This window comes from Hibiscus syriacus, unplaced genomic scaffold (assembly GCF_006381635.1).
Source record: "Hibiscus syriacus cultivar Baekdansim isolate YM2019G1 unplaced genomic scaffold, ASM638163v2 tig00109972_pilon, whole genome shotgun sequence".
Classification (NCBI taxonomy): domain Eukaryota; kingdom Viridiplantae; phylum Streptophyta; class Magnoliopsida; order Malvales; family Malvaceae; genus Hibiscus; species Hibiscus syriacus.
In genome coordinates this window covers 2,844,803-2,868,417 of record NW_024062543.1, presented here as the reverse complement: position 1 = coordinate 2,868,417, position 23,615 = coordinate 2,844,803, and the positions used below count along the sequence as shown (strand labels likewise).

General features: G+C 37.1%; 3 protein-coding genes and 4 pseudogenes across 3 annotated transcripts; 2 read left to right on the top strand and 5 right to left on the bottom strand.

The window, feature by feature from the left end:
- The first annotated feature begins 1,037 nt into the window (after positions 1 to 1,037).
- LOC120211559 lies at positions 1,038 to 3,357 on the top strand (annotated as a pseudogene).
- On the bottom strand, positions 3,309 to 4,542 carry LOC120211560 (probable signal peptidase complex subunit 1). Its single transcript, XM_039210067.1, has 2 exons — positions 4,437 to 4,542; positions 3,309 to 3,854 (listed from the first exon to the last, which is right to left on the bottom strand). Exon 2 carries the CDS (start codon positions 3,852 to 3,854, stop codon positions 3,579 to 3,581), a length of 276 nt encoding a protein of 91 aa, XP_039065998.1. The 5' UTR covers positions 4,437 to 4,542; the 3' UTR covers positions 3,309 to 3,578.
- A 962-nt stretch (positions 4,543 to 5,504) lies between these two features.
- LOC120211252 lies at positions 5,505 to 7,223 on the bottom strand (annotated as a pseudogene).
- On the bottom strand, positions 6,467 to 6,584 carry LOC120211577 (annotated as a pseudogene).
- A 2,300-nt stretch (positions 7,224 to 9,523) lies between the features above and the next one.
- LOC120211360 lies at positions 9,524 to 11,905 on the top strand (annotated as a pseudogene).
- Positions 11,906 to 13,232: 1,327 nt separating this feature from the next.
- LOC120211359 (putative B3 domain-containing protein At2g27410) lies at positions 13,233 to 13,961 on the bottom strand. Its single transcript, XM_039209907.1, has one exon. It carries the CDS (start codon positions 13,959 to 13,961, stop codon positions 13,233 to 13,235), a length of 729 nt encoding a protein of 242 aa, XP_039065838.1.
- A 7,329-nt stretch (positions 13,962 to 21,290) lies between these two features.
- Positions 21,291 to 23,615, bottom strand: LOC120211558 (glyceraldehyde-3-phosphate dehydrogenase, cytosolic). Its single transcript, XM_039210066.1, has 11 exons — positions 23,497 to 23,615; positions 23,365 to 23,397; positions 23,173 to 23,273; positions 22,946 to 23,061; positions 22,738 to 22,837; positions 22,447 to 22,654; positions 22,270 to 22,367; positions 22,003 to 22,145; positions 21,830 to 21,913; positions 21,649 to 21,738; positions 21,291 to 21,534 (listed from the first exon to the last, which is right to left on the bottom strand). The coding sequence occupies exons 1-11, from the start codon at positions 23,498 to 23,500 to the stop codon at positions 21,486 to 21,488; spliced, it is 1,026 nt and encodes a 341-aa protein (XP_039065997.1). The 5' UTR covers positions 23,501 to 23,615; the 3' UTR covers positions 21,291 to 21,485.

Genomic DNA, 23,615 nt, shown 5'->3' with positions numbered 1-23,615 from the left:
TAATTTTTACTCGTTATGGTGTTTCGGTCGCATAATGTGAATGATCTGTTTGATGCACTTTTCCTAAATTGTTTTACTATTTTCTCTAAATTTGCATGATAAGCTCAAGAGAGCATGATTACATCCAATAATAATAAATAAATAAGGGTAAATTACACCGTTCCTCACTAAATTATACTCTCTCCCTATTTTTCCTTACCCAACTTTTAATTTTTCTATTTTGTTTACTGAATTTTACATATTGAATCATTTTGTTCACTCTGTCGTTAACTATTTAACAGCGTGTTGACTTGACACAAGCATCAAAACAACGTCGTTTTGAAAAACTCAAATATACAACAAAACAACATCGTTTCGAATACTATATTGAAAGTTCGGTGAGTAAAATAGAAGAGGGAGTAAAGTTCAATGAAGAATTGTGTAATTTATCATTTTTCCTTTTCTTCTACATTTTCTCTCAATCACTCACCACACTATTTTCACTCCGGACACCATCCACCATGGCTATTTGGTCCCAAATTTCATGAGTCGGTTCATCTCGACCTATGAGTCTGAATATAGTGGTTGTTTCACCGAAAAATGTTCCAAAACCCGTGAATCTCAACTGAAACGTTTTGATTCCCTCACTTTTAATCTCAAATTCGTAGACTTTAAAACAACTTCTGACAAAAATAGAGGTTGGATTCAAAATCACGATGTCAAGGCGAAGCGACCCATAAAATTTGGGATTGAATAGTCACCGTCTACGGCGATCAACGGTGGCCGACGATGACATCTAACCACCTTCTGATTTTTTGTTATTTTCTCAATTTTTATATTAAAAAATAAAAAATGCCACTTCTTCAACCATTAGAGAGAAAATGGGAGAGTGAGAAACGATTCAATTTGTAAAGTTGAGTGAAAAAAATAAAAAAGTGAAAGTTAAGTGAGAAAAATAGGAGAGTATAGTTCGGTGAGTACCGGTATAATTTACCCAATAAATAAATAAATAACAGCGAACTGTTTGTACCAGAAAGAAAAGAAAAAAAAGGCGAAGATAGGGCTAGGCAATTCCTTGCTACAAGGGAAATGGATAAAATTCCACTCAGTCCACAACATTGTCTCTCTCTCAATTTTGATGAATTGAATTCAACGACCGATCATTTTCTCTACTGATCAGGATGCCGATTACTTCGTTTTCTCTGTTCCGTTACCGATCACCAACCGTAACCACCGTTTTCCTCCGCCACTTATACCCCAATCGCCGCCTCTCTATCCTCGCCGCCAAACAGGCCGCCAAACAGTCCCCTTCTGATCCCAGACAACAAAACGCATCCAGAAGAACGCCGCCGAACAAGAATCTCCTCAAAGCCAAACACGTCTTGAAAGATTTCTCCTCCCTCGCCCCCGCGCTTTCTAGTAACAAAACCCCTCCCCTTTCCGAGTCCCAAGCTATCGGCACCGTCGCCGCCTCCCAAACCAACTTCAGGCGCGTAATCGTCCAACCGGAACGGAGCAGCTCCGATGGAGTAGATCCTAAAGTCGGCGTGGAGTTGCTGTGCGTGGTGAGGGACGTTTTGAAGAAGATAAAGAGGAGGGTTCTGGTAGGAGACAAGGTGGTGGTCGGGTCCATTGATTTGATGGAATCGCCTCACGCTTGCTTTGAACAAAACGGAACTCGTCGATGAAGAGGTTCGAATCCGAACCTTGATGCTCTCTTATGGCCGTGGATTGAGTGTACTGTTGCTAATTGACTATGATCTCATTGCAAATTACTTGTTGAAATTATGAAATGTATTTGCAGACTCTTGAGGCATGGAAGAAAAGGTTGAGAAGCTGGGGTTATGAACCACTTTTCTGCAGTGCTGAGACAAAAAATGGCCTTGATTCTCTGGTTTTTTACTTGAGGGATTGAACAACTGTAATTGTCGGTCCGAGTGGGGTTGGGAAATCAAGCCTTATCAATATTCTGAGAAGTAATCACCGTTCGTCCGACGCCCTTGAAGGAGACAACTGGTTTGATCCCGTGGGTTTGTTTTCCAAATTCTTCAAGACCTCTCTCTTCATTTTTCTTTGTATTAAGAATGGCAAGTCATGTATAATTCAATTCCTTAAGAAGCATTTGTTTCCTTTAGATTTTGGGCAGTAACTGGTTTGAAGATCAGAGGGTTGGGGAGGTTTCAACAAGAAGTGGTAGAGGAAAGCATACTACTCGACATGTTTCTTTGCTTCCGCTGTCAGGAGGGGGTTTTCTCGCCGATACACCCTGGGTTTAACCAACCTAGTTTGTTGAAAACGACAAAGCACTCTCTTGCACAAGCTTTCCCTGAGGTTGTCTGCTTGCTGACTGTAATGTAGTACACATCTTACCCTATGTGTACACTACAGCAACTTCTAATATGGATTCGACTCTAGTTTGTTCCATCCGATAATCTTTGTTTTTATTCTCATTTTCAGATCCGGAAAATGCTAAGAGACATGGAACCTGCGAAATGCTCATTCAACAACTGCCTACATATTGGTGAACCGGGGTGCATTTTTAAAGGGGATTGGGAAAGATATCCTTACTATTTCCAACTTCTTGATGAGATCAGAATCAGAGAGGAATTTCAGTTGAGGATGTTTGGGAGCAAAAGAGAGGGTGATTTTAGGTACGTAAACTATGATATGCATCACTTAAAATGTTAATTGCCTTATAAGAAAATCCCTCTTCATACGGTCCTATATAATCTATAGGCTATAGGCTAAAGGGGGATCATTTTCACATTTCGCCAGTGATTTTCATATCTTTGGTACCCTGTTCATACTTGCAGCTGTTCTTACAGTTCTGACTTCTGAAATAATATTCTAGTGAGAAAAGCTTAGATCCACAATATTTTAAAGTCTACGTTTCTATACAATGCCTCAATTTTGGTATTTTCCCACACTTCTCGTCGTAGATATGATTCAAGTTATATCAGTAGCTAACTTGTAAACAGTTGCAACATCATTCTGAAATTTTGAACCCTATTTGCAGGTACAAGGTTGGAGATATGGGCATTCAGCGAGCTGAACCCCGACTGGAACCAAAGAAACATAGGAGGCAATCACGGAAAAGGATTAACCAGTCTATATTAAATGAACTAGACGAACTTGATGATGACGATAGCTTGGACTTAGAAAATGACCCAATTGTAAGAGCAATAGAGAATGAAAACCGGTAGGAAAATCATTGCTCTTTTACGTGTAAATGATAAGGTTCCTAACCTTTTTTCCATGAAAGACAATGTAAACTTCATCTGCCAGCTTGATGCTAGCCTCAAGCTTTAAATCTTCGATTTTCCTGCAGCCAACCAAACAAAGGCTTTCTGGCATTTGATAGCAAAGCAATAATGTAAACATCTTAGAGGCATCAAGATGAAATAGATATGCAAATGAAAATGAAAATTCTCTTCAATTGTTTAATAGCAACATAGTAGAGGCAAAGGAAGAAGGGGTTCCCCTCTAATTGTTTTCAAGTAACCTAGCGGACTACAGTACCCATTGATGTAAATAAAAGCAAAAAAAAAAAAAGATATCCCTTCAGCTTCCTAGCAACCGAAGACGAAATCAAAATGACCCTACTTCTTGGTGCTTTTCTTCTTCGAACTCACAGCTACCTGAGGCTTGGGTTGCTTCTCGGCCTCACTGGGATCCAACCAATTGAGCGGATGGCGGTTGAAGAAAGGCCAATTCGGAACAGTAATCAAGGCTGTGAGGGTCACGCCAACGGCATATACGAGCATCATCATCTGAAACGATCCCAGCACATAACCAGCAACGAATGAAACCACTGCAAACACCGATAGCAGTACCTGCATGATCTGCTCTGCTAGCTTTTGCCCTTGCCAATCCATCTATTAATACAATTCAACACCAATTAACGATAACAAATACCAAAACTAGACTATAACTAAAAAGACATTGCTCTTGGCTAATTTTGTTTCCTACTTCACCATTACTGCAGGCATCATATAAACAGAAAAAACATGGATCTCGATCCCCAAAATGGTTCTCCTTCAAGTTTTCTTCGTTGAAACCTAGAGATCTTTGATTGTGTCTAGCGAGCGAAGATCGACAAATCAAAACCTTAAATGTTGTTTGGTTGGCAAGAAAAAAAAAACAAACGAATAGAGAAGTCTAAAGCTCATGAAAATGAATCGAGATCAGAAGGGGGGAAACAAAAGAAGAGAGATCGAAATTTGAGCATCAAATAGTGGAGGGTAAACATTAGGGCTTCGTTAGATTTCAGAGTAATTAAACCTAAAATCATCCTCGCCTTCGAAGCGTGAATGCTCCTCCTCTTTCATTTTCAACATAATTCGATCCACGAGCAAATCATACAAATCATAAGTCTTTCGGGGGGAAAAGAAAGAAAGAATGAAAAGAGAGTCGAATCACTTGGAAACTGCAAAACTTAAAACAGAAAAGAAATTTACCTGAAAGCGAAATCGAGAAGCGAAGACCGAGAGAGGATGCTTGAAACTGAAAGTCGAGCAACAAGAAAGGAAGTGCACTGTACGTGAGAAATTCAAGTCCAGGTTTTAACATATGGTGAACTGACGATATCTCATGACCACACGATCCAAAGCGATGATGGATACAATGGCCGTTGGATCAACTGCTCAAAACTATGTGCAACTGAAAGCTGTTTTATACTTTTATTTACTAGTAATAAAGCCTCTTATTAATGTTCCTTCAATGTCTTTTATTAATGGTATGAATTACATATTTATGGAAAGGATTATTTTTAAGTATGAATCGATCATCTAAATTAAGTTATAAAAACATCCCACTAAAACATTGAATAAATCACTTAGATAAATAAAAGGGTAAACTACACATTTAATCACTAATGTTTAAGTAAATTTAATTTATATCACTGAAGTTTTTAAAGTAACAAATTGATCGTTGATTATTAGTTACAAAATCATCACCCAAGGTCAATTAAATCAAATCTTCTTATATTCTTTTATGTCACGAACCAAAAATTTAGGATCGATACGTGTATTCAATCATCCACTCAAAAGATTCTAAGAGGAATATAATTGTTAAATAATTAGTATAATAATATAATAAAATTTTAATATTATCAGTAATTACATTAATTGGTTTTTTTAAATGGACCTTTAAAAATTAAGGGTATTTTACAAATTAGGTAATTCTACTTTTCTCTCATATTTCACTCATTGTACTGTAAATTTTTTAATTTTCAATTTATTCACTGAACTTAATACATTGAGTTTTTTGGTTATTCGATCATTAAATAATTAACGGCATTAAATGAACAGTTATATAAATTCAAAATGACATCGGTTTGTTGAAAATTTTGTTTTTTTAAACCACATCATTTTAGTCACTCGGCCGCGCCATTCAACGGGCCTCGTCAAAAGAGGGTGTCAAATGAGTTGCTCCCCATCAAAAGACTCGATCCACCACTCTTCAGGTATAAGCAACCAACTTAGATTCATGCCAAGGAGTTAAAGAAACGTATAAAAACATAGATTAAACCAAAAATCTCCAAGAGGAAACTCAGATAAGATTTGACTAAACATAGCTTCGAAAAACATCCTAAACAATAACTCAAGAAGAAGCACCACCTACGCAGAGGCTTGGGACTTCTTAGACTTGCTAGCTGCCAATTGAGTCTCGGGCTGGAAGAAGACGAACATATTTTCAACCGAAAATACAATAGCAGCACAATTTTCATTCGTAAGTAGATTTAAGTTCAGCTTTAAATTACCTCTTTCTGGACAGGCTCCTCTTTCTCAGACAAAATTAACTCGATGTGGCAAGGAGAAGACATGTAAGCTGGCAAAAAGAACAGCCTTATAAAGATATAGAGAGAATAGACCGTAAAGAACGATAAGTGCATGGTTCTAAGACATACGATTGATTCTTCCATGCGCACGGTAAGTACGACGCCTTTGTTTCTGAGCCTGGTTAACCTGGATGTGAGAAACATAGAGTGCATCGACATCCAAGCCCTTAACCTGAAAAATTAATTTTGGGGTTTATTATGAGCAGAAATCAATAGAATTGAGTTCCAACCAAAACGACGGGAGTAGGCATACCTCAGCATTACTCTCTGCATTCTTCAGCAAATCTAGAATGAACTTGGCAGATTTTACAGGCCAGCGACCTTGTCCATTAGAATGCCTGTTCTTTGCCTGAGCTGTACGTCAGACACCACCACAAAAGCGTCGAAAAGGTATGGCCTGTTTGTGAGCCATAACATCCTCCAAATACCTCTTAGCCTTACCTAAAGGCAACTTCCTGATGGCAAATGCAGTCTCCCTTGTGTTCTATACAGCAAAAAATGGATACGAAACATGGTGATGATCACCAGAAAATATAAGCCATAAAAAATACCCACTAGAATAGAATAGATCAAGGCTCCCCGAAAAAACAATTGAACGAATTCCCGTACATTGCTAATCAAACACTAACATCTTTGCAAAGTAATACAAAATGCGATATCATTTACTGAACCCTCAGTTACCAAGAAGATCCAGAGGTTCACCCAATAACAATGCAATTAATTTTCCTGAATTGTACGATAGCATCACTCACGAATCCAAATAGTAAGCCAGAAAGAATAAAAAAGCACAAACAATTCATCCTAATAAGTTCATCAAAATCACTAAAGATCCTCCCTCAAGCAATCAGGAAACAAAACAGAGACGTTCTGCAGCTGCTTATATAATCTAATTATTAGCTATGGCAACAATAATCATTCATTAGTATCACTTGGTTCATTTGATCTTCAACCGTATATAAAAAGAGAGATCCCTAAGCAACAAGCTAATCTATCTATACCGATAATTTTATCAAAAGTTCAGATCATATTATATCAAAATAACGTTAAAATACCTTAAAATGAACCCTGAGATCAGAGCCCCTTGCCTTGCAGGCTGCACAATAACAACACAACGCATGATCAGTTTCCAACGAAAAAAGGGCATAAATTTAAAGTAAAAATCCCAACGAAAGAGAGGAAACGGAGCTTTACACTTGGTGGGATTATCTGGCTCCTTCGAATACTTCACCTGAAAAGAAAAATCAAAATAAAATCGATTTTAGTGTTCAATCGTCTCAAAAAAATATAAAAAAATATATATAAATGAAGAAGAATGAGAACCATGGCTGCTAAACTGGCTGCCTAAGCTACTTCTGCCGCTTAAAAGAAGAATAAGTGAAAGAACGGAGAAGATAGAGCAACATATCTACGGTATGATTCTAGGGTTTTTTTTTAAATACTTAGAATTGGGTTTTTACTTTTTAAGTACCCGTTTTAGACCCGGATTTTAAAGGGTTTTTTTGCCCAATACCCGAGGCGGGTAAAAAATTTAGGGTATTGGGCCTAGCCAAATTTTATTTAGCAAACTACGATATTTGTTATAGTATGCCTAAAACTCGTCATCTCGAGGTGACGAGTTCTCTCGAATATTATTTTTAATGGTTCTCGAGTAGTGGGTTTCACGTGGACTATTATTTAATTGGGGTTATAATAACTTATTTCGTCGAGGTGACGAGTCTATTAAAATATATATTTTAAATTTTAAAAATAAAATTTATAAAATCAAAAAAGTCGATAGAATTCGTCACCTCGAGATGACGAGTTCCGACCGGTTATTTTGAAAAACTAGTTGTTTGGGGTAAGACTATAAATAAGGGTTTGGGTTTGATATTTCACCAAATCTGAATCTAAAAAAAATTAAAAAAATACGTTGTGCGAAAATCTCAAAAAATGACAACCCGAGAATATATGTTGCGTCTGGATAACATCCATGTTTCTTCAATCCAACATGGGTCGAATGACGAATGGAGTATTCGGAGTAGGGGGTGATAACCAGAGAGCCGCATCAATGAATAAAGGTATATATGCATTAATCCAATCTATTTCCGGTCATATTTTTACGTGGCTTCAAGGTGTACCCAACGTTAATCGAGGCTTTAATCGAACGTTGGCGTCTCTAGAAACACACGTTTTACTTCCCGAGTGGTGAAGCGAAGATTACTCTGGAAGAAGTTGCTTACCAACTCGGTGTTTCGGTGAATAGAGCCCCTGTGATGAACAAAAACATTTACGACCCCGCGACGTTGGTTTACCAAGTCTTAGGAAGATGACAACCATCCGATTGCATAAGGGGCTATCGGGTAATGATAACGTGGTTGAAGTCCGAATTCTAAGTCATGGACGAGTCTACCGAGAATGAGGTTGTTTTTGCGTCTCGAACATTTCTTCTCCAACTGATCGGAGGGATATTATTACCGGATAAATCTAGTAATTTGGCGCACACCCAGTATCTACGATATTTGGACAACTTCACTATGTATCGGAATACCAGTTGGGGCTCAGCGATTTTGACCTTTCTTTAATAGGAGCTTTGCAAGGCTGCAACTGTCCAGCGTGGTCGAAAAGCCTATGTAGCAAGATGTCTATTACTGTTACAGTCATGGGCCTTGTATTGCTTGCCCTTTTTTACCTCGATTACAGACACCCCGGTCGAGTTTTAGTTGGCTGCAAGGTAATTGTTTAACTTCATTTATTTAACCTATTTTTAATCTAAAAAATTTTATTTATTTATTTATTTGTTTATAATAATTTTTTTATTTTTAAATATTTTAGATAAAGCGTCATAAAATAATGGAGACGAAGTTGGTGGGTGCTGATGCACGAGACATACGGATGATGATCGACATCGTCGATTGATTCATGGTATGCCATACGCTATTTTTATTTTTATTTTTTGAATCTTTTTAACTTTATATATACTAATTTTGATATTTAATATTTACTGTTCTTTTAGCTTCTGTATAATGAAGAACACTTCTAATATTAATTCTAAACTATAGGAAATTTTTCAACACTTTTCCCCAAATTATTCCCCTATGGTCGAATACTATAAGTCCTTTAGGGCTTGATTTACATTCAATTTCAAGTATGAATTCAACTTTCTTACATCAAAATCATGATATTCTAACCATCACAACATCAAAATAAATCAAAATACATTCATCCCTTAAAACCCTAGTTTGGTCGAATTCAATACAAGGCTTTACACATAATTTTAAGGGTTAATTACTTCAAATACCATTAACCTTTAAGCGTTTACTCGTTTATACCACTAACGTTTTAATTTTGTCAATTTTAACACTAACGTTTGCTTTTAAGTGCAATTACACCACTCCGTCGTTAATGATTTAACGACACGATGACATGACAGCTTCGAGCCGCGACGTTGCTGACGTGGATGCCTCACCAAAACGACGTCGTTTTGACACAACTATTTTGATGCTCAATAAACACAAAACGACGTCCTTTTACTTGGAAAAAAATTATTAGAATATTATAGTTAAGGGGATTTGAACCCAAGACCCATGAAAATTGTTCTAAATGCTTAACCGCTAAGATACCTTAAGTTTTTTGTTAATTTTTCTAACAAATTTTTAAAAATCTTTGTTTCCGGAAGAAATTTTTGTTCCAAACAAGACAACTCATCATCCTCGTTCATAGCAGAACATGGAATCATGGTTTCTTGGTTACTCAACGTTGAGAATGAACTCAAGTGTTGCTTTTTCACACCACCATCATCATCTTGATACGGCTTTGTTTTACTATCAAGTCAAAATCGAAACTCTAGCTGGACTTCAACAAGAATCAATTAGCGGAGAAGCTTCTTAGATTGAAGAAGAAATATAGGACCGTGATGAGTAAGATCAATTCAGCTGGTAAAGAATTTTCCTTCAATACCCCTCATGATCAAGCTACTTTTGAAATTTTCAGTAGGATCTGTAGTAATATTGTTGGCAAAGTAGAAGATAATGTTTTAGATAATGATGAAAATAACAATAATAAAACTAGTTTAATAGACGATAGTCAAGAGAAAAAAAAAAATTACACCGAAATCAACGCCATTAAGAAAAGGGTTAGAAATAAAGGAGTGAAAATGGTGGAGAAAGGAGTTTTAAACGATGGAACTCTGATTACCAATAGTAACTATAATGTTAGGACTAATAATGATAATGATAATGGTAATATAGAAGGATTTAGTGGTGGCAGTGGTGGTGGTGGAGGAGGAGTTAATGTGGAGGTGGGGGTCGTAGAGGAGACTGAGGAGTTGTTTAACACCAATGTTCAAGGAGCTATTAGATAGTGTAATGGGAGGTGGGAGGAGGGGGATATGGAGGAAGAGGGATTAGTCAGTTGGCTATGAATGCAATGCCGTTGAGTTTTGAGGGAAGTTTGAATTTCGGTGGCGGTGGGGGTAATGCAGAACCGACGGACGAAAGGTGGAGAAAGCTGCAGATTTTGGAGTTGGAATTTTATTTGAAACGTTTGGAGATGGTGCAGGACCGGATTTATGGTAGTCAAGCAGTTGACCATTTAGAACAATTTTTATGTGTCTCGGGTTCAAATCCCTTTAACTACAATATTTCAATAATTTTTTCAAGCAAAACGTTATCATTTTATGTTTATTGAGCATCAAAATAGTTGTCTCAAAACAACGTCGTTTTGATGAGGCATTCATGTCATCAACGTCACGGCACGGAGCTGCCATCTTATCGTGCCGTTAAATCATTAACGGCGGAGTGATATAATTGCACTTAAAAGTAAACGTTAGAGCTAAAATTGGTAAAATTGAAACGTTAGTGGTATAAACAAGTCAACGTTTAAAGGTTAATGGTATTTGAAATAATTAACCCTAATTTTAATCATTACACAAGCCTTAGAATTAATCTCCAACATAAAAAACATGATAATCTTTCATCAAATCCTCAAAAATCAACAAACCCTAATTTTTTTTTCTTACCTACTATGGAACCCACGGTTGGGAGCTTGAAGTTGACAATTTTTTGCTTGAATTTTTCAACTTAATTAACATAATACACATGGCTTAATAATATAAATAAATTTAAAATTCATTTAATTCTTGTTTACAATTTTGTCATTAATGAATTATGATAATTATCATATGTCATGGTATTATCTTCTATTAAAATATTCCTTAGTCAAAATGAATCAATTTGACTTTTATTTTCTACTTTGGCCATGCAATTTTTCAATTTTACATTTTAGTCACTAATTTTCCATTGTTAGGCCCAAATATGAAAAATTACACTGACCTGTGCTAAATTTATTTGATCTAAATTATGGAAATAATATTTTCAACACTTATCTAGCATCTTTCAAATTTTCGTAGAATTCCGGTTCGATCCGATTATCCGATTTCTATATCGAACTTCATCGCTTTATAGTTTTTTATATAAATACCGTACCGAAAATATGATTACCACAAAAATTCTTGTTTTAGGTCAAACTGTTCATTTATGGGATAAGATATATAACTTTTTAAAATTATATTTGTGGTCCCTAAACTTTTATAAAGTTGATACTTTAACCACCAAACTTTAAATCTTATATTTTGGTCAATAGCCAAAATTTGGGGTATTACACGGCAGAATGGCAACATCATCAGGCCACACGAGCTTCAACATATGCGACTGAAGAGTACTATTACGCATCTCAGGCTAGTTTCGGTTTTAATCCTCCATTTCATACTTCAGCCGAGACTCGACTGAATTAGGTTGGAGGTTCATGTGATGCATCGCAGTACACTAAAGCATATTTAACAGAACATGCAGTTGCGGGTGAGAGTGACCATATAGCCAAGTTTAAGCAGTTACAACGATGATAGCGTCAAATGTCATAAATTCATCACTGTCTTTCGAAGGTGGATCGCAGAGTGAGTTGGGTACACCTCCTCGGCAAGAAGACGGCGACGACGATGATCAAGTTTATGACCCCAACGTACTCGACGAGCCCCGCGACACTATCATTCGACCACTCCACGGCATCGTCAAGAACTTAGAAGACATAGATAAATTGATTTTTACTTTGTAATTTTCATGTAAAAATTTATTTTTTACATTTATTTAATTACTTTGTATTTCGTAGACTGCCCCTCGTCCGTTCAACAACGACTACTTTTTTTTTGAATTCAAAGGAACTCGTCACGTCGAGGTGATGAGTTCCATCGATTTTTTATTTTATAAATTTTATTTTTTTAAATTTTTTTATAAAATTAATAGATTCGTCACCTCGACGTGACGACTCGTTATAATTCCAATTAAATAATGGTCCACATGGGGTCCACTATGTGGGGACCATTAAAGAATATTATATGTGGGAACTCATCATCTCAAGGTGATGAGTTCCAGGCTGACTGTAACAAATGTCGTAGTTTGCCAAATAAAATTTGAGTAGGCCCAAAATCCTAAATTTTTTACTCGACTGGGATATTGGGCCAAAAAAATCATTTTAAAGCTTTTAGAGACCCAAGAGGCCCACGCCATTTTCTTGGATAATGTTTTTTGTCTATCTTATTTTGGTTATCAATTTAAAAAAAAATAACATTTCAATAACTTATTTTGTTAGTTCGTTACATTTTAATCGTTGATTTAATTATTGAGTTGTTAACTTTCATTAGTTCAATCATTAGTGACGGAATATGTTATTAAAATAATTAATTTCTAATTTGATTCGTGAAATTTAAAATTTTTATTATGTTTTGCACTCTTCAAATAAAAAATAAAATCTTAAATCTCCCAAAATATTTCTTCTTTAATCTTAACACTAACCATCATCATTGATAAAACTATTAGTGTCGTCGTCGTCAGCCGACACATATAGCTTATCAAAACCTAAACCCATATACTCATTGTCGTTTATCTCAATCTTAACAATCTAAACACCGACAATCCCTCGACTCTTTTTGCTTCACTACATCGTGCATGACACAACAAATCAAATAAAATGACAAAGATGATAGCAAATACATGGGATACATTAAGTCTTCTAAGAGTTAAGTGTTCACATTATTTTGAGAAAATGATTAAATTTAATGTATCATGTTAAATATCAAAACATTCTTCTTTAAACGTCATTCCCAGCGGCACCATGTTCCTCTCGAGTGTGTTATCATTCATTACAGGTATAGGGATTTTCAGTTTCAACAATGGTCTGATATATCGAAGAATTTCAGTTTAAGAAGCGACAAAAGAACATTCTTGTAATCTGAAAATTTACGGCAACTGAAATAACGAAACACTCTTGGTTATAGAAAAAGAAATAACGAATGTCCATGATTGAAGAGCAAAATACTAGTAAATTCAAAACTTGGAACACATGTGCATTGTCCTTGTTAACTTCAATCTTCTGGTGTTGGATCTTAGACTCTGACTAACGCGAAGCAAAGCTCTGAATTCACCCGGAAAGACCAGAGTTGCACAGTCTCATCCTTCTTGAGTTTGTTGGTCTCCACTACCGAGTTCCACGATTCGGTCATCACGTAGAGTGAGCTTTTCCCCATATTCCACTTATTAAAAGTCATTGTAGTTTTCTCCATTGATGGATCCAAGAAGCTTACTTGCATTGGTTTCTTGTGAGCCAAATCATCGGCCTCTGTTTTTGTGAGAAAGTCGTGACTTTTGACCTGCAAGAAGGGTACGGAGAAGCGGCTGGCGGTGTGATTAACGTCGGAGTAAAAGAGGGTCTTCTCAATCACTAGAACCAAACCCGAACCACCCATGTCTTCTAGTATGTGCCGTTTGTATCTGTCCGGCATGTCGGGTGTTGGGATTGAGGATTGGGGTTTCTGTTTCTTGATTCTCTTCAACTTGGGTTTCAGATTCAGTCCACTTCCCCATTCTCCATCACCATCTTCTTCTTTCAACTTACGTTTCGGTTTCTTACCAGCATTGTTGTCGAACCCCATGTTTTCTTTCCTGCAAAGAGACTCAGGCAGCTGTGCATTGCACTCAAAACCATTGGAATGGCCATGATCATGGTTTTCCTGCAGTTTCTCTCTCTCAAATTTGGCTATTTGAATCAACCATTCAAAAGGATCTCCATTGGGATCAATGTGGTTAAAATCATCACGGCTCAGTAGTTCCACCATTCTCTTTTCTTTGTAATTGCAACTCAGAAGAACAAATTCTTTTCTTCTAATTGCAACTCAGAAGTTAGAACAAAACAAGCTTTTGTTTTGTTTTTCCAATGGAGTCGGTGTATAAATAGAAGAAAAAAAAACTTTCTTGAGTTAAAAGTAAGGGGAATTTTCTTTCTTGAGAGAAAAGTAATTTTGTTTTTGAATTATGAACGTCGGGCAGGGTGCGTTTTGAGGCTTACTAGTTCTAGTAGGAATTAAAGTTCATTAACGGTAAAAAGGCAGGCAGAGAAAGGCGGCAAAGAAGTGAACATGCTTAAGATCACAGTTAGATGCTCGAGTCGGTTTCAATGTTAAAAGAGGCTAATCTTAAAATAAATATACTAACAAAAATGCCCATCAAAAGCCCAATACTAATAGGCGGGACCCACCCCCGCCTCCGACTGCGGCAAATAGCATTGAGCTATCGAATCACTTGCAGGATCTTAAGGTTGGAGTTATCATAAATGGCTAGGTTAAGACATTAGTTTATGTGCTTCCTTTCTAGATTATCTTATGAAGCCATGAGTTATTTGTGTGAAAATATGCATTATGGCTTGTTTAGATGAGAAAATGTGCTTCCTTTTGATTTGCCTGGTTTTTTGTATGCCAAATTTCTGTTTCTATAGTTTTTTAATAAGAAAAACAATCTGGATATAAAGCAGCCTTTTTCCACCTCTAAGTTATGAAGTACTCCAACTTGATGATATTTTCAATGCAATCAACACTCCAACTTGTTGGCAATGCTAATTTCTGGTTGATTTCTAATATACAAGCTCTAATAGTTTTCTTTTAGCATTTTCTTCTGTTCTTGCATCTTCTAACTTGGACTGGAAATTTCCCCCTTATGAATCAGCTATGGAAATTGGATGCCATGTACGGTTCTGCAGTTTTTGCAGTGGATGCGTGTGAGAAGATGGATCACAACAGGTACACAAATTCCTGGTCTTTGGGTTTAAGGCATCAAAGATAAAGGACATTTAACAATTATCCAAAGATGGTTTTTGATTTCAGTAAAATGTATGCTTATTTTCTCCTCCTTTTATGGCCTGTATTGCTCCAAGCTGCTGCCTTGATGGGAGAAAACAAGGCAGTCAAAGCTGAAAAAATGTTTGGGGTCAAAATGTTTCGAGTTAATGTCTCATTTAACATTATATGTTCTTTGATCTAGACAGATGTTCGATGGAAATATAAACATACAATTATCGATTGAATGCCATTTAACGTTATGCTCTTAGAAACTGCTAGTCATTTTGCTTGTGTGGATGCAGGGTTTATATGTCCTCGCATCCTCTTCCTTTCCCAATGACAGGGCCTCTCTAACAGCGGAATATCGTTCTTCCATTTGGTTTCCGGAGATACCGTCTCATAATGCACCAAGCCGATCAAACTGCTCCTTCGAATGTATATCGAATCCTAATGATTCAACCTCACTAATTGTAGTACTTCTCTTCTGCTCAGTAGCAGCTGCTTCATTTGGCATACCCTACTTCATAGCATAGATTCCAGAACCCATGTTTCTGATGCAAAAACCTTTTTAACGGCAGAGTTCAGAGCGGCGATTTCCGTTCCAAAAACCCAAGCAGCAAGCAGTACCAAAGGTGCTCGTGGTCAACATGTGTCTCCGAGGGCAAACCATTCATCCTAGCATTGGGATGCAACAAAATGGGGTGAGGTTCACAGCCGACACTATTGATGTCGAGCTACGGAGAGTATGCAAAGTGTTTCGAGATAAATGCGTTAAAGCGCTGGTGGAAAGGGATCTTCGACAATCCTTTTCTCAACCTTCTGCGCACGGACAAGGGAACAGCAGCTTTACCGTGAATGGCACGAAATCTAGTCATGTTGCAATTGCTCATTATGGACTAAAACTCTGTGTGTGTGTGTGTAAGAACGTATTATTCTTAGTGTACGAACGCTAACCTTCAAATTGTTCTATTTTGAAATGATTATTGGTATCGAGTGAAGCTGCAAGCTCCATTATACTACACATGTGGACTGATTGTTCAACTAACTGTGACATTCATACACGTCCTCATACCATATCGTAAGTGTTTGCAAATGATATTGAATTGATTAGAAAAAAAGTATCACGTTCGTTCTCTTTAATATAACACTTCCTTAAGGCTTATTTATTGGGATTGATGCAAGGCAGTAGACCTCCATTTAATTTGGCAGACACATCTGATAACTACAATAGTTAAAATAACCAAACATTCTTGATTTTGGAAAGAAAGAAAAAAAATAAGAGAAGCCTGCACATATACTTGTTAACGTGAATCTTATTATGTTGAAGTACGAAGCTTAACTTTGAATCATCTGGAAAGACCTGAGTTGCACAATCTTATCGGACGCGACAATTTCAACAATGTTCTCATATATTGAAGAACTTCAGTTTAAGATGCGACAAAAGAATATTCTTGTAATCTGAAAAATTACAGTAACTGAGATGATCAAACATTCTTGGTTATAGAAAAAGAAATAACGATTGTCCATTATTGAAAAGCAAAATACTTGTAAATCCAAAACCTAAAACACATGTGCATTGTTCTTGTTAACCTCAACTTCTGGTGTTGGATCTTAGACTCTAACTAATGCGAAGCATAAGTTTGAATTCACCCGTAAAGACCAAAGTTGCACAATCTCACCCTTCTTCTGTTTGTTGCTCTCCACTACTGAGTTCCACGATTCGATCATCACGTAGAGGGAGTTCTTCCTCATCTTCCACCACCTGTTAAAAGTCATTGTACTTTTCTTCATCGATGGATCCAAGAAGCACACTTGCATTGGTTTTTTGTGAGCCAAGTCATCAGCCTCTGTTTTCGTGAGAAAGTCGTGACTTCTGACTTGCGAGAAGGGTACGGAGAAGCGGCTGGCGGTATGGTTAACGTCGGAAGAAAAGAGGGTCTTTTGAATTACTAGAATCAAACCCGAACCATTCATGTTTTCAAGTATGCGCAGTTTGAATCTGTCCGGCATGTCGGGTGTTGGGATTGAGGATTAAGATTTTTGTTTCTTGCTTCTCTTCAACTTGGCTTTCAGTCCACTTCCCCATTCCCCATCACCGTCTTCTTCTTTCAACTTGCGTTTCGGTTTCTTCCCAGCATTGTTGTCGAACCCCATGTTTTCTTTCCCGCAAAGAGACTCGTGTAGCCGTGCATTGTACTCGAAACCCTTGGAATGGACATCATCATGGTTTTCCTGCAGTTTATCTTCCTCAAATTTGGCTATTTGAAGCAACCATTCAAAGCGATCTCCATTGGGATCAACGTACATAAAATCATCGCGGCTTAGTAGTTCAACCATATTTCTCTTCTGTGTAATTGCAACTCAGAAGCACAGATTCGTTTCTTCTAATTTGCAACTCAGAAGCATAGATTCTTTTTTTTCTAATTTGCAACCCAGAAGGTAGAACAAATCAAGCTTTTGTTTTGTTTTTCCGATGGAGTATGGGCAAGTAGAAAAAAAGCTTTCTTGAGTTAAAAGTAAAGGGATTTTGAATTATGAACGACAAGCAGGGCGACTAATTCTTAGGGCTACTAATTCTTAGGGTTGTAAATGAACTAAACGTTCAGCGAACCGTTCATGAACCGTGCGGCGAGAAGTTCGTTTATGTTCGTTTATTTATTAAATGAACGAACATGAACAAGATTTTGCGTTCGTTTAATTAAATGAACGAATACGAACATAGTGCTCGTTCGTTCATTTACTTTTGTGAACGTTCGATTATATGTTCGTTCATTTATGTTCATTTATGTTCGAACTGAAGGCAAGTTGAATATGTTACGAAGATTTTTGAAGTTGTTTGGATTTCAAGAAGATTGTTTTGTTGAACAAATTAACTTTAAGACTTTATTATGTTCATATAGCTTATTTATGATTTATGTATGTTTTTTTTCGTATTCGAACAAATTAACTCTAAAGTTGCAGGTTATATTAATGAATTTTAAGTTGTTATTCTTGTTGTTTACTTTTTTTTTACATTCATTTGTTGTGTTCGAATAAGTTTGTTTTTTGTGTTTGTGTTATTCGTTTATGTTCGTTTATTGTATTTGTTTATGTTCATTTATTAAGTTCGTTTATATTTGTTCGTTTGCGTTCGTTTACGTTCGTTTATCATTTAAATGAACGAACATGAATGAATATGAACAAGCTATATTCTTTAATTAACGAACATGAATAAAAAAAATTGTTCGTTTATTTAAATGAACGAACATAGACATACCTCCGTTCGTGTGCGTTCGGTTCGTTTACGGCCCTACTAATTCTAATAGGAATTAATTTGAGAAAGGCGGCAACGGGGCAAAGCTGTAAACATGCATAAGATGACCGTTAGCGGTTTTATCCGATTTCGTTTTCTTTCAATCGTTCGATTTTAAAACAATCTAATCTGAACCATTGAAACAAAGATTCAGAAATGCCTAAGTTCAAGGGTAATTCAGACATTTAGTAAACATCGCTAGGCAGCAAATATTTAGTGCTAAAAACCGTAAAGCGACTGAACTCTCCGCATCTCAGCCATTCACCGCCTCTACTCTGTCGCCGTTACTCAATTGACACACATGGATTGCGATTCAGACTCCGACGGATCATATGTTTCCGTCACTCCTCCACGTGACCCACTCCCGCCTCCGACTGTGGCAAATAGCATTGAGCTATCGAATCCCTTGCAGGATCTTAAGGTTGGAATTATCATAAATGGTTAGGTTAAGATATTAGTTATGTGCTTCCTTTCCAAATTATCTTATGAAGCTATGAGTTATTTGTGTGAAAATATGCATTATGGTTTGTTTAGATGAGAAAATAAGTATATGCTCAGAAGGTGATGGCATCGACAATATTCCTTTTGATTTGCCTGATCTTTTATTTGCCAAATTTCTGTTTCTATAGTTTTTAATAAGAAAAACAATATCGTTATGAAGTACTCGTCTGTTTCTACTCTGATGTCAAGAAATATTAGTATAACAGTTGATGGTATATTCAATGCAATCAACACACCAACTTGTTGGCAATGCTAATTTCTGGTTGGTTTCTAATATACAAGCTCTAATAGTTTTGTTTTAACGTTTTTTGCTGTTCTTGCATCTTCTAACTTGGACTGGAAATTTCCCCCTTATGAATCAGCTTTGGAAATTGGGTGCCATGTACGGTTCTGCAGTTTTTGCAGTGGATGTGTGCGAGAAGATGGATCACAACAGGTACACAAATTCTTGGTCTTTGGATTTAAGACATCAAAGATGAAGGACATTTAACGATTATCCAAAGATGGTTTTTGATTTCATACTTTTTTTAAAAATAACAACTTTTTCATGCTGAATGGGCAAAACTTTCGAGATAATGTTCTGAAAGAAATTAATTCACGAGCTAATGCACTCCCAAGATTAATTGCTCAAATAGGGTAAAATCCACGGTGTTGGCCGTAGGTCGCCATGCACTCCGGGCGACCTACCCTTGCTCAAACAGAGAGAATGAACGTGTTGCATGGCACATGCACGTCCCAACACATAGGTCGCAATGCCCTCCGGGCAACCTTGTAGGTCGCCATGCACTCCGGGCGACCTACCCTCTCTCGGCTTCCCTCGGATTCCCTCGCATAGCTCGCTCGGTTGCCCTCGGATGCCCTCGCATAGCTCGTTCGGATGGCCTCGGTCGGATGGCCTCGGATGCCCAGCGTGTTGGGACGTGCATGGCACATGCAATCTCTTGTAGCTCGCCGGGAAGACATGGCGACCTAGTAGGTCGCCCGGAAGGCATGGCGACCTACGGCCAACACTGTTGATTTCACCTTATTTGAGCAATTAATCTTGGGAATGCTTTATCTCGTGAATTAATTTTTTCCAGAACATTATCTCGAAAGTTTTGCCTGCTGAATGGGTCATTTGTTCCTTAATTTCTCTCTTTTTTTAGTTTTATTACTTCCTTAGAATTTTAGTTATCAACTCCAACAGTGATGTTTCTCTTGACGGATATTATGACAAAATAATTTGATGAGAAGACAACATCGGTTTCATCTTCTCAAATTTCTCCATCATAGTAAATAATAATTAAAATACGTGTCATTTTGAGAGTTTTAAAGACTAATAGTCTTATATCTGTAAAAAAATAGTTGAAATACATCTAATTAAATAAATAATATATAAATTAAAATATAAACTAATTAAAAAATTAAAAAAAATCACAATAATTTAAATAAATAATTTTATATTGTTGCCGTATCGGTAAAATGTGTCGAGGTATTATCCCGTTTTTTAATTTTACAATCGTCAAAAATTATACAAAATAATTAGTAAAATAAATTTTGTTCAAATAATTAAATATAAAATAATATAATATAATAAAAAATAATTTTATCTTATAAAAATAATAACAAAATCTACTTGATAGAAGGAATTGATAGAAACGAGAATAAACAAGTAATTTTAGTTTGGTAATGTTTGCATTAAGAGAGGTTCTTATTTATAGGAGAGATGGCGGGTTTAAAACTCGAGCTTTCAGGCTCGGGTAATTATGGAGTATCAATAATTCAACGTGTATAATAGAAGATGCAGATTATGATCCGCGCCTTCCGTATGTGTCAGAAATCTCGCGAAAGCGCGAATCGCCATGCGCGTCTTTCCTTATGTGGCGCCAGCTCAAACAGAACCCAAACAGAACCCGCGAAGGTGCAGATCGTCTTACGTGACGCCAGCTCGGACAGAACATCTTGAAGGCGCGGATGGCGATCCGCGCTTTATTACCACCATGTCATAAAAGACGTTAGATCAATAATATTAGGGTGAGGGTGCCTGACTGGTATGGAGGTAATTATTGGTGGTACAGGTGATATTTTGGTAAAAAAGTGTTTATCATAAACCCTTCTAAACATAAACCAGATTGACCAAGTCAAACCTTAAGCAAAGAGTAATGTCTTCATGATGACAGAGCATAACATCTCTTATTGTTTATTGGTTTCTCGGGTTTGAGTTGTTTATTGATATTCTCTTATTGTTCATTCATTTTTTTGGGGTTTGATTGTTTATTGATATTCTCTTATTGTTCATTCATTTTTTTGGGGTTTGAGTTGTTTATTGATTTTCTCTTATTGGTTTCTGGGGTTTGAGTTGAATGTTGGGTACTAATGAGGTTATGAGTTATAGCTGAGGGTAAAACTAGTCATCAATGGATGATGAACAGAGCTGAATTGAGAATTGAGGATTGAGGATTGATGATGATGGATTATCGGCGGGATAATGACAATGGTTTTAGGGAATAAAATAAATTCTCTAAATAAATAGGAATTCAAATGGCAGAGTGGGCAAATGCTGAAAACAAAAAGCAACAACAGAAATTTCATTGACCATTCGGTTCTATACTACATCTTCAATATATCGAAGAAGGAGCCAAAGCCATTGAAACATTGATTTCAAATTCAAAAACGCAGAAATGGAAACATCCAAGAAGGTAAAATCTCAGGTTTATTTGCAGCTTCAAAACACCCCCAGACATGATCGATCGTATTTAAGCTTGGGTAGATGCCATGTGAACAATCAAGTCGATCACTCGAGAACTGCAAAACAAAACATGAGAGGGGGTTGTCATGTTCACCATAACCCGCAATTCAAAAGGCCATAGGTTTCAAACGAAGAGAGAGAGAGAGAAAAATGGCTCAGCCTTTCATTACCTGTAACCCCATTCATTGTCATACCAGCTGACGAGTTTCACGAAGTTCTTGCTTAGAGCAATACCAGCCTTGGCATCGAATATGCTCGACCTGGGCACGGAACAAGATCAAACATAAGCTTATTGTTCACACATGCCAGTCCTATGACATAAATACAACAGGATATATCGCCTCGACTTGCCTGCTGTCACCAACAAAGTCTGTGGAGACGATGTCTTCTTCAATATAACCAAGAATTCCCTTGAGCTTACCCTCCGACTCCTCCCTGAATATTTGAACAGCGGGTCAGAAATCGACATATAATAGCATGAAGACAGTGATTCAGTCCTCAGGAGAGATTACTACGGAACTTACTTGATTGCGGCTTTGATCTCGTCATAAGATGCAGATTTCTCAAGCCGAACAGTGAGATCAACAACTGATACATCAACTGTAGGAACTCGGAAAGCCATTCCAGTCAATTTACCATTGAGGGCAGGGAGAACCTTTCCAACAGCCTATTTATACACAATATCAGGGAATGCATATATTAAAGATCAGTTAAACTAGCATATATTTAACAGATCTGGTCAGTGGTCGGATAATTTAAAGATTAAGAGCTGAATCAGACCGAACAAGTACCTTGGCAGCACCAGTACTACTGGGAATGATGTTGAAGGAAGCAGCTCTACCACCTCTCCAGTCCTTCATCGACGGACCATCAACTGTCTTTTGTGTGGCTGAAACCCAAAGAATTTCTAGTAAAAACCAGCATCAAGCCATTAAAAAAGTCATTAAAAACAGGGTAAAGTAAGCTACCAGTGATGGAATGAACAGTGGTCATGAGACCCTCAACAATACCAAATCGGTCATGGATAACCTTGGCAAGGGGAGCAAGGCAATTGGTAGTGCAGCTTGCATTGGAAACAATGTCAAGCTCCGGCTTGTATTCGTTTTCGTTCACACCGACAACGAACATAGGGGCATCTTTGCTTGGAGCAGAAATCACAACCTTCTTTGCGCCTCCCTGAAAACAAACAATATACCATTCAAGCTTCCATCTATTTATCAAGAACAAATAACAAAAACCCAATATTTTTTTCAAGGAACCTTCAAGTGAGCAGCAGCCTTGTCCTTGTCGGTGAACACTCCCGTTGACTCAACAACAAACTCAGCTCCGGCCTCGGCCCATGGAATCTCCTCGGGATTTCTAAATCATGACATGCAATTTTTAAAACCCTTAAAAATATAACCAAAAGCAAGCTTAGAAATGAGTTCCCCCCCCCCTTATTTTGTGACGTGTGTCCATTATTTTTACCTGATTCCGAATACGGTGACAGGATTTTCACCGAAGAGAAGGGTTTTAGAGTCTTTGACCTTAACATCATGGTGCTTCCATTGACCGTGAACGCTGTCGTATTTGAACATGTATGTCTGCATTTTTCCCATCGAGTAAATTAAAAAAAAACAAAATCTCAATTATAGTGTTTAAATCACAGCTTTTTTGATCTTTTAAGTTAACCACTCGATTAAATCAGGTGTTACCATGTAATCAGTGGTGATGAAGGGATCATTAACGGCAACGAGTTCAACATCGTTCCTCTGAAGAGCTACTCTAGCAACCAAGCGTCCGATTCTTCCAAATCCTAAGCATCAAACCAAAGAAATATCAAAACCTCGTGAAAAAAGTTTAAATGCTTCTAAAACCGAAGTAACATAACTAGATCCGATGATTACCGTTAATCCCGATCTTGATCTTCTTCTCTGAAGCTGCTCAAATCGAGTCAAACGAACGATTAACAGAAATATCGTACCGAGTAATTGATAAATAATGAATTAACAAAACGAAATGGAAATGAAGTAAATTACCCATTGGCGATAACAACGAAGAAAGCAGGAGAACTGAGATCGAAGAGCTTAGAGCTAAGCTGAGGATTTTAGAGTGAGATTTAGCGGTGAGACGAAGAGGCAATACAAGGGGCTATTTA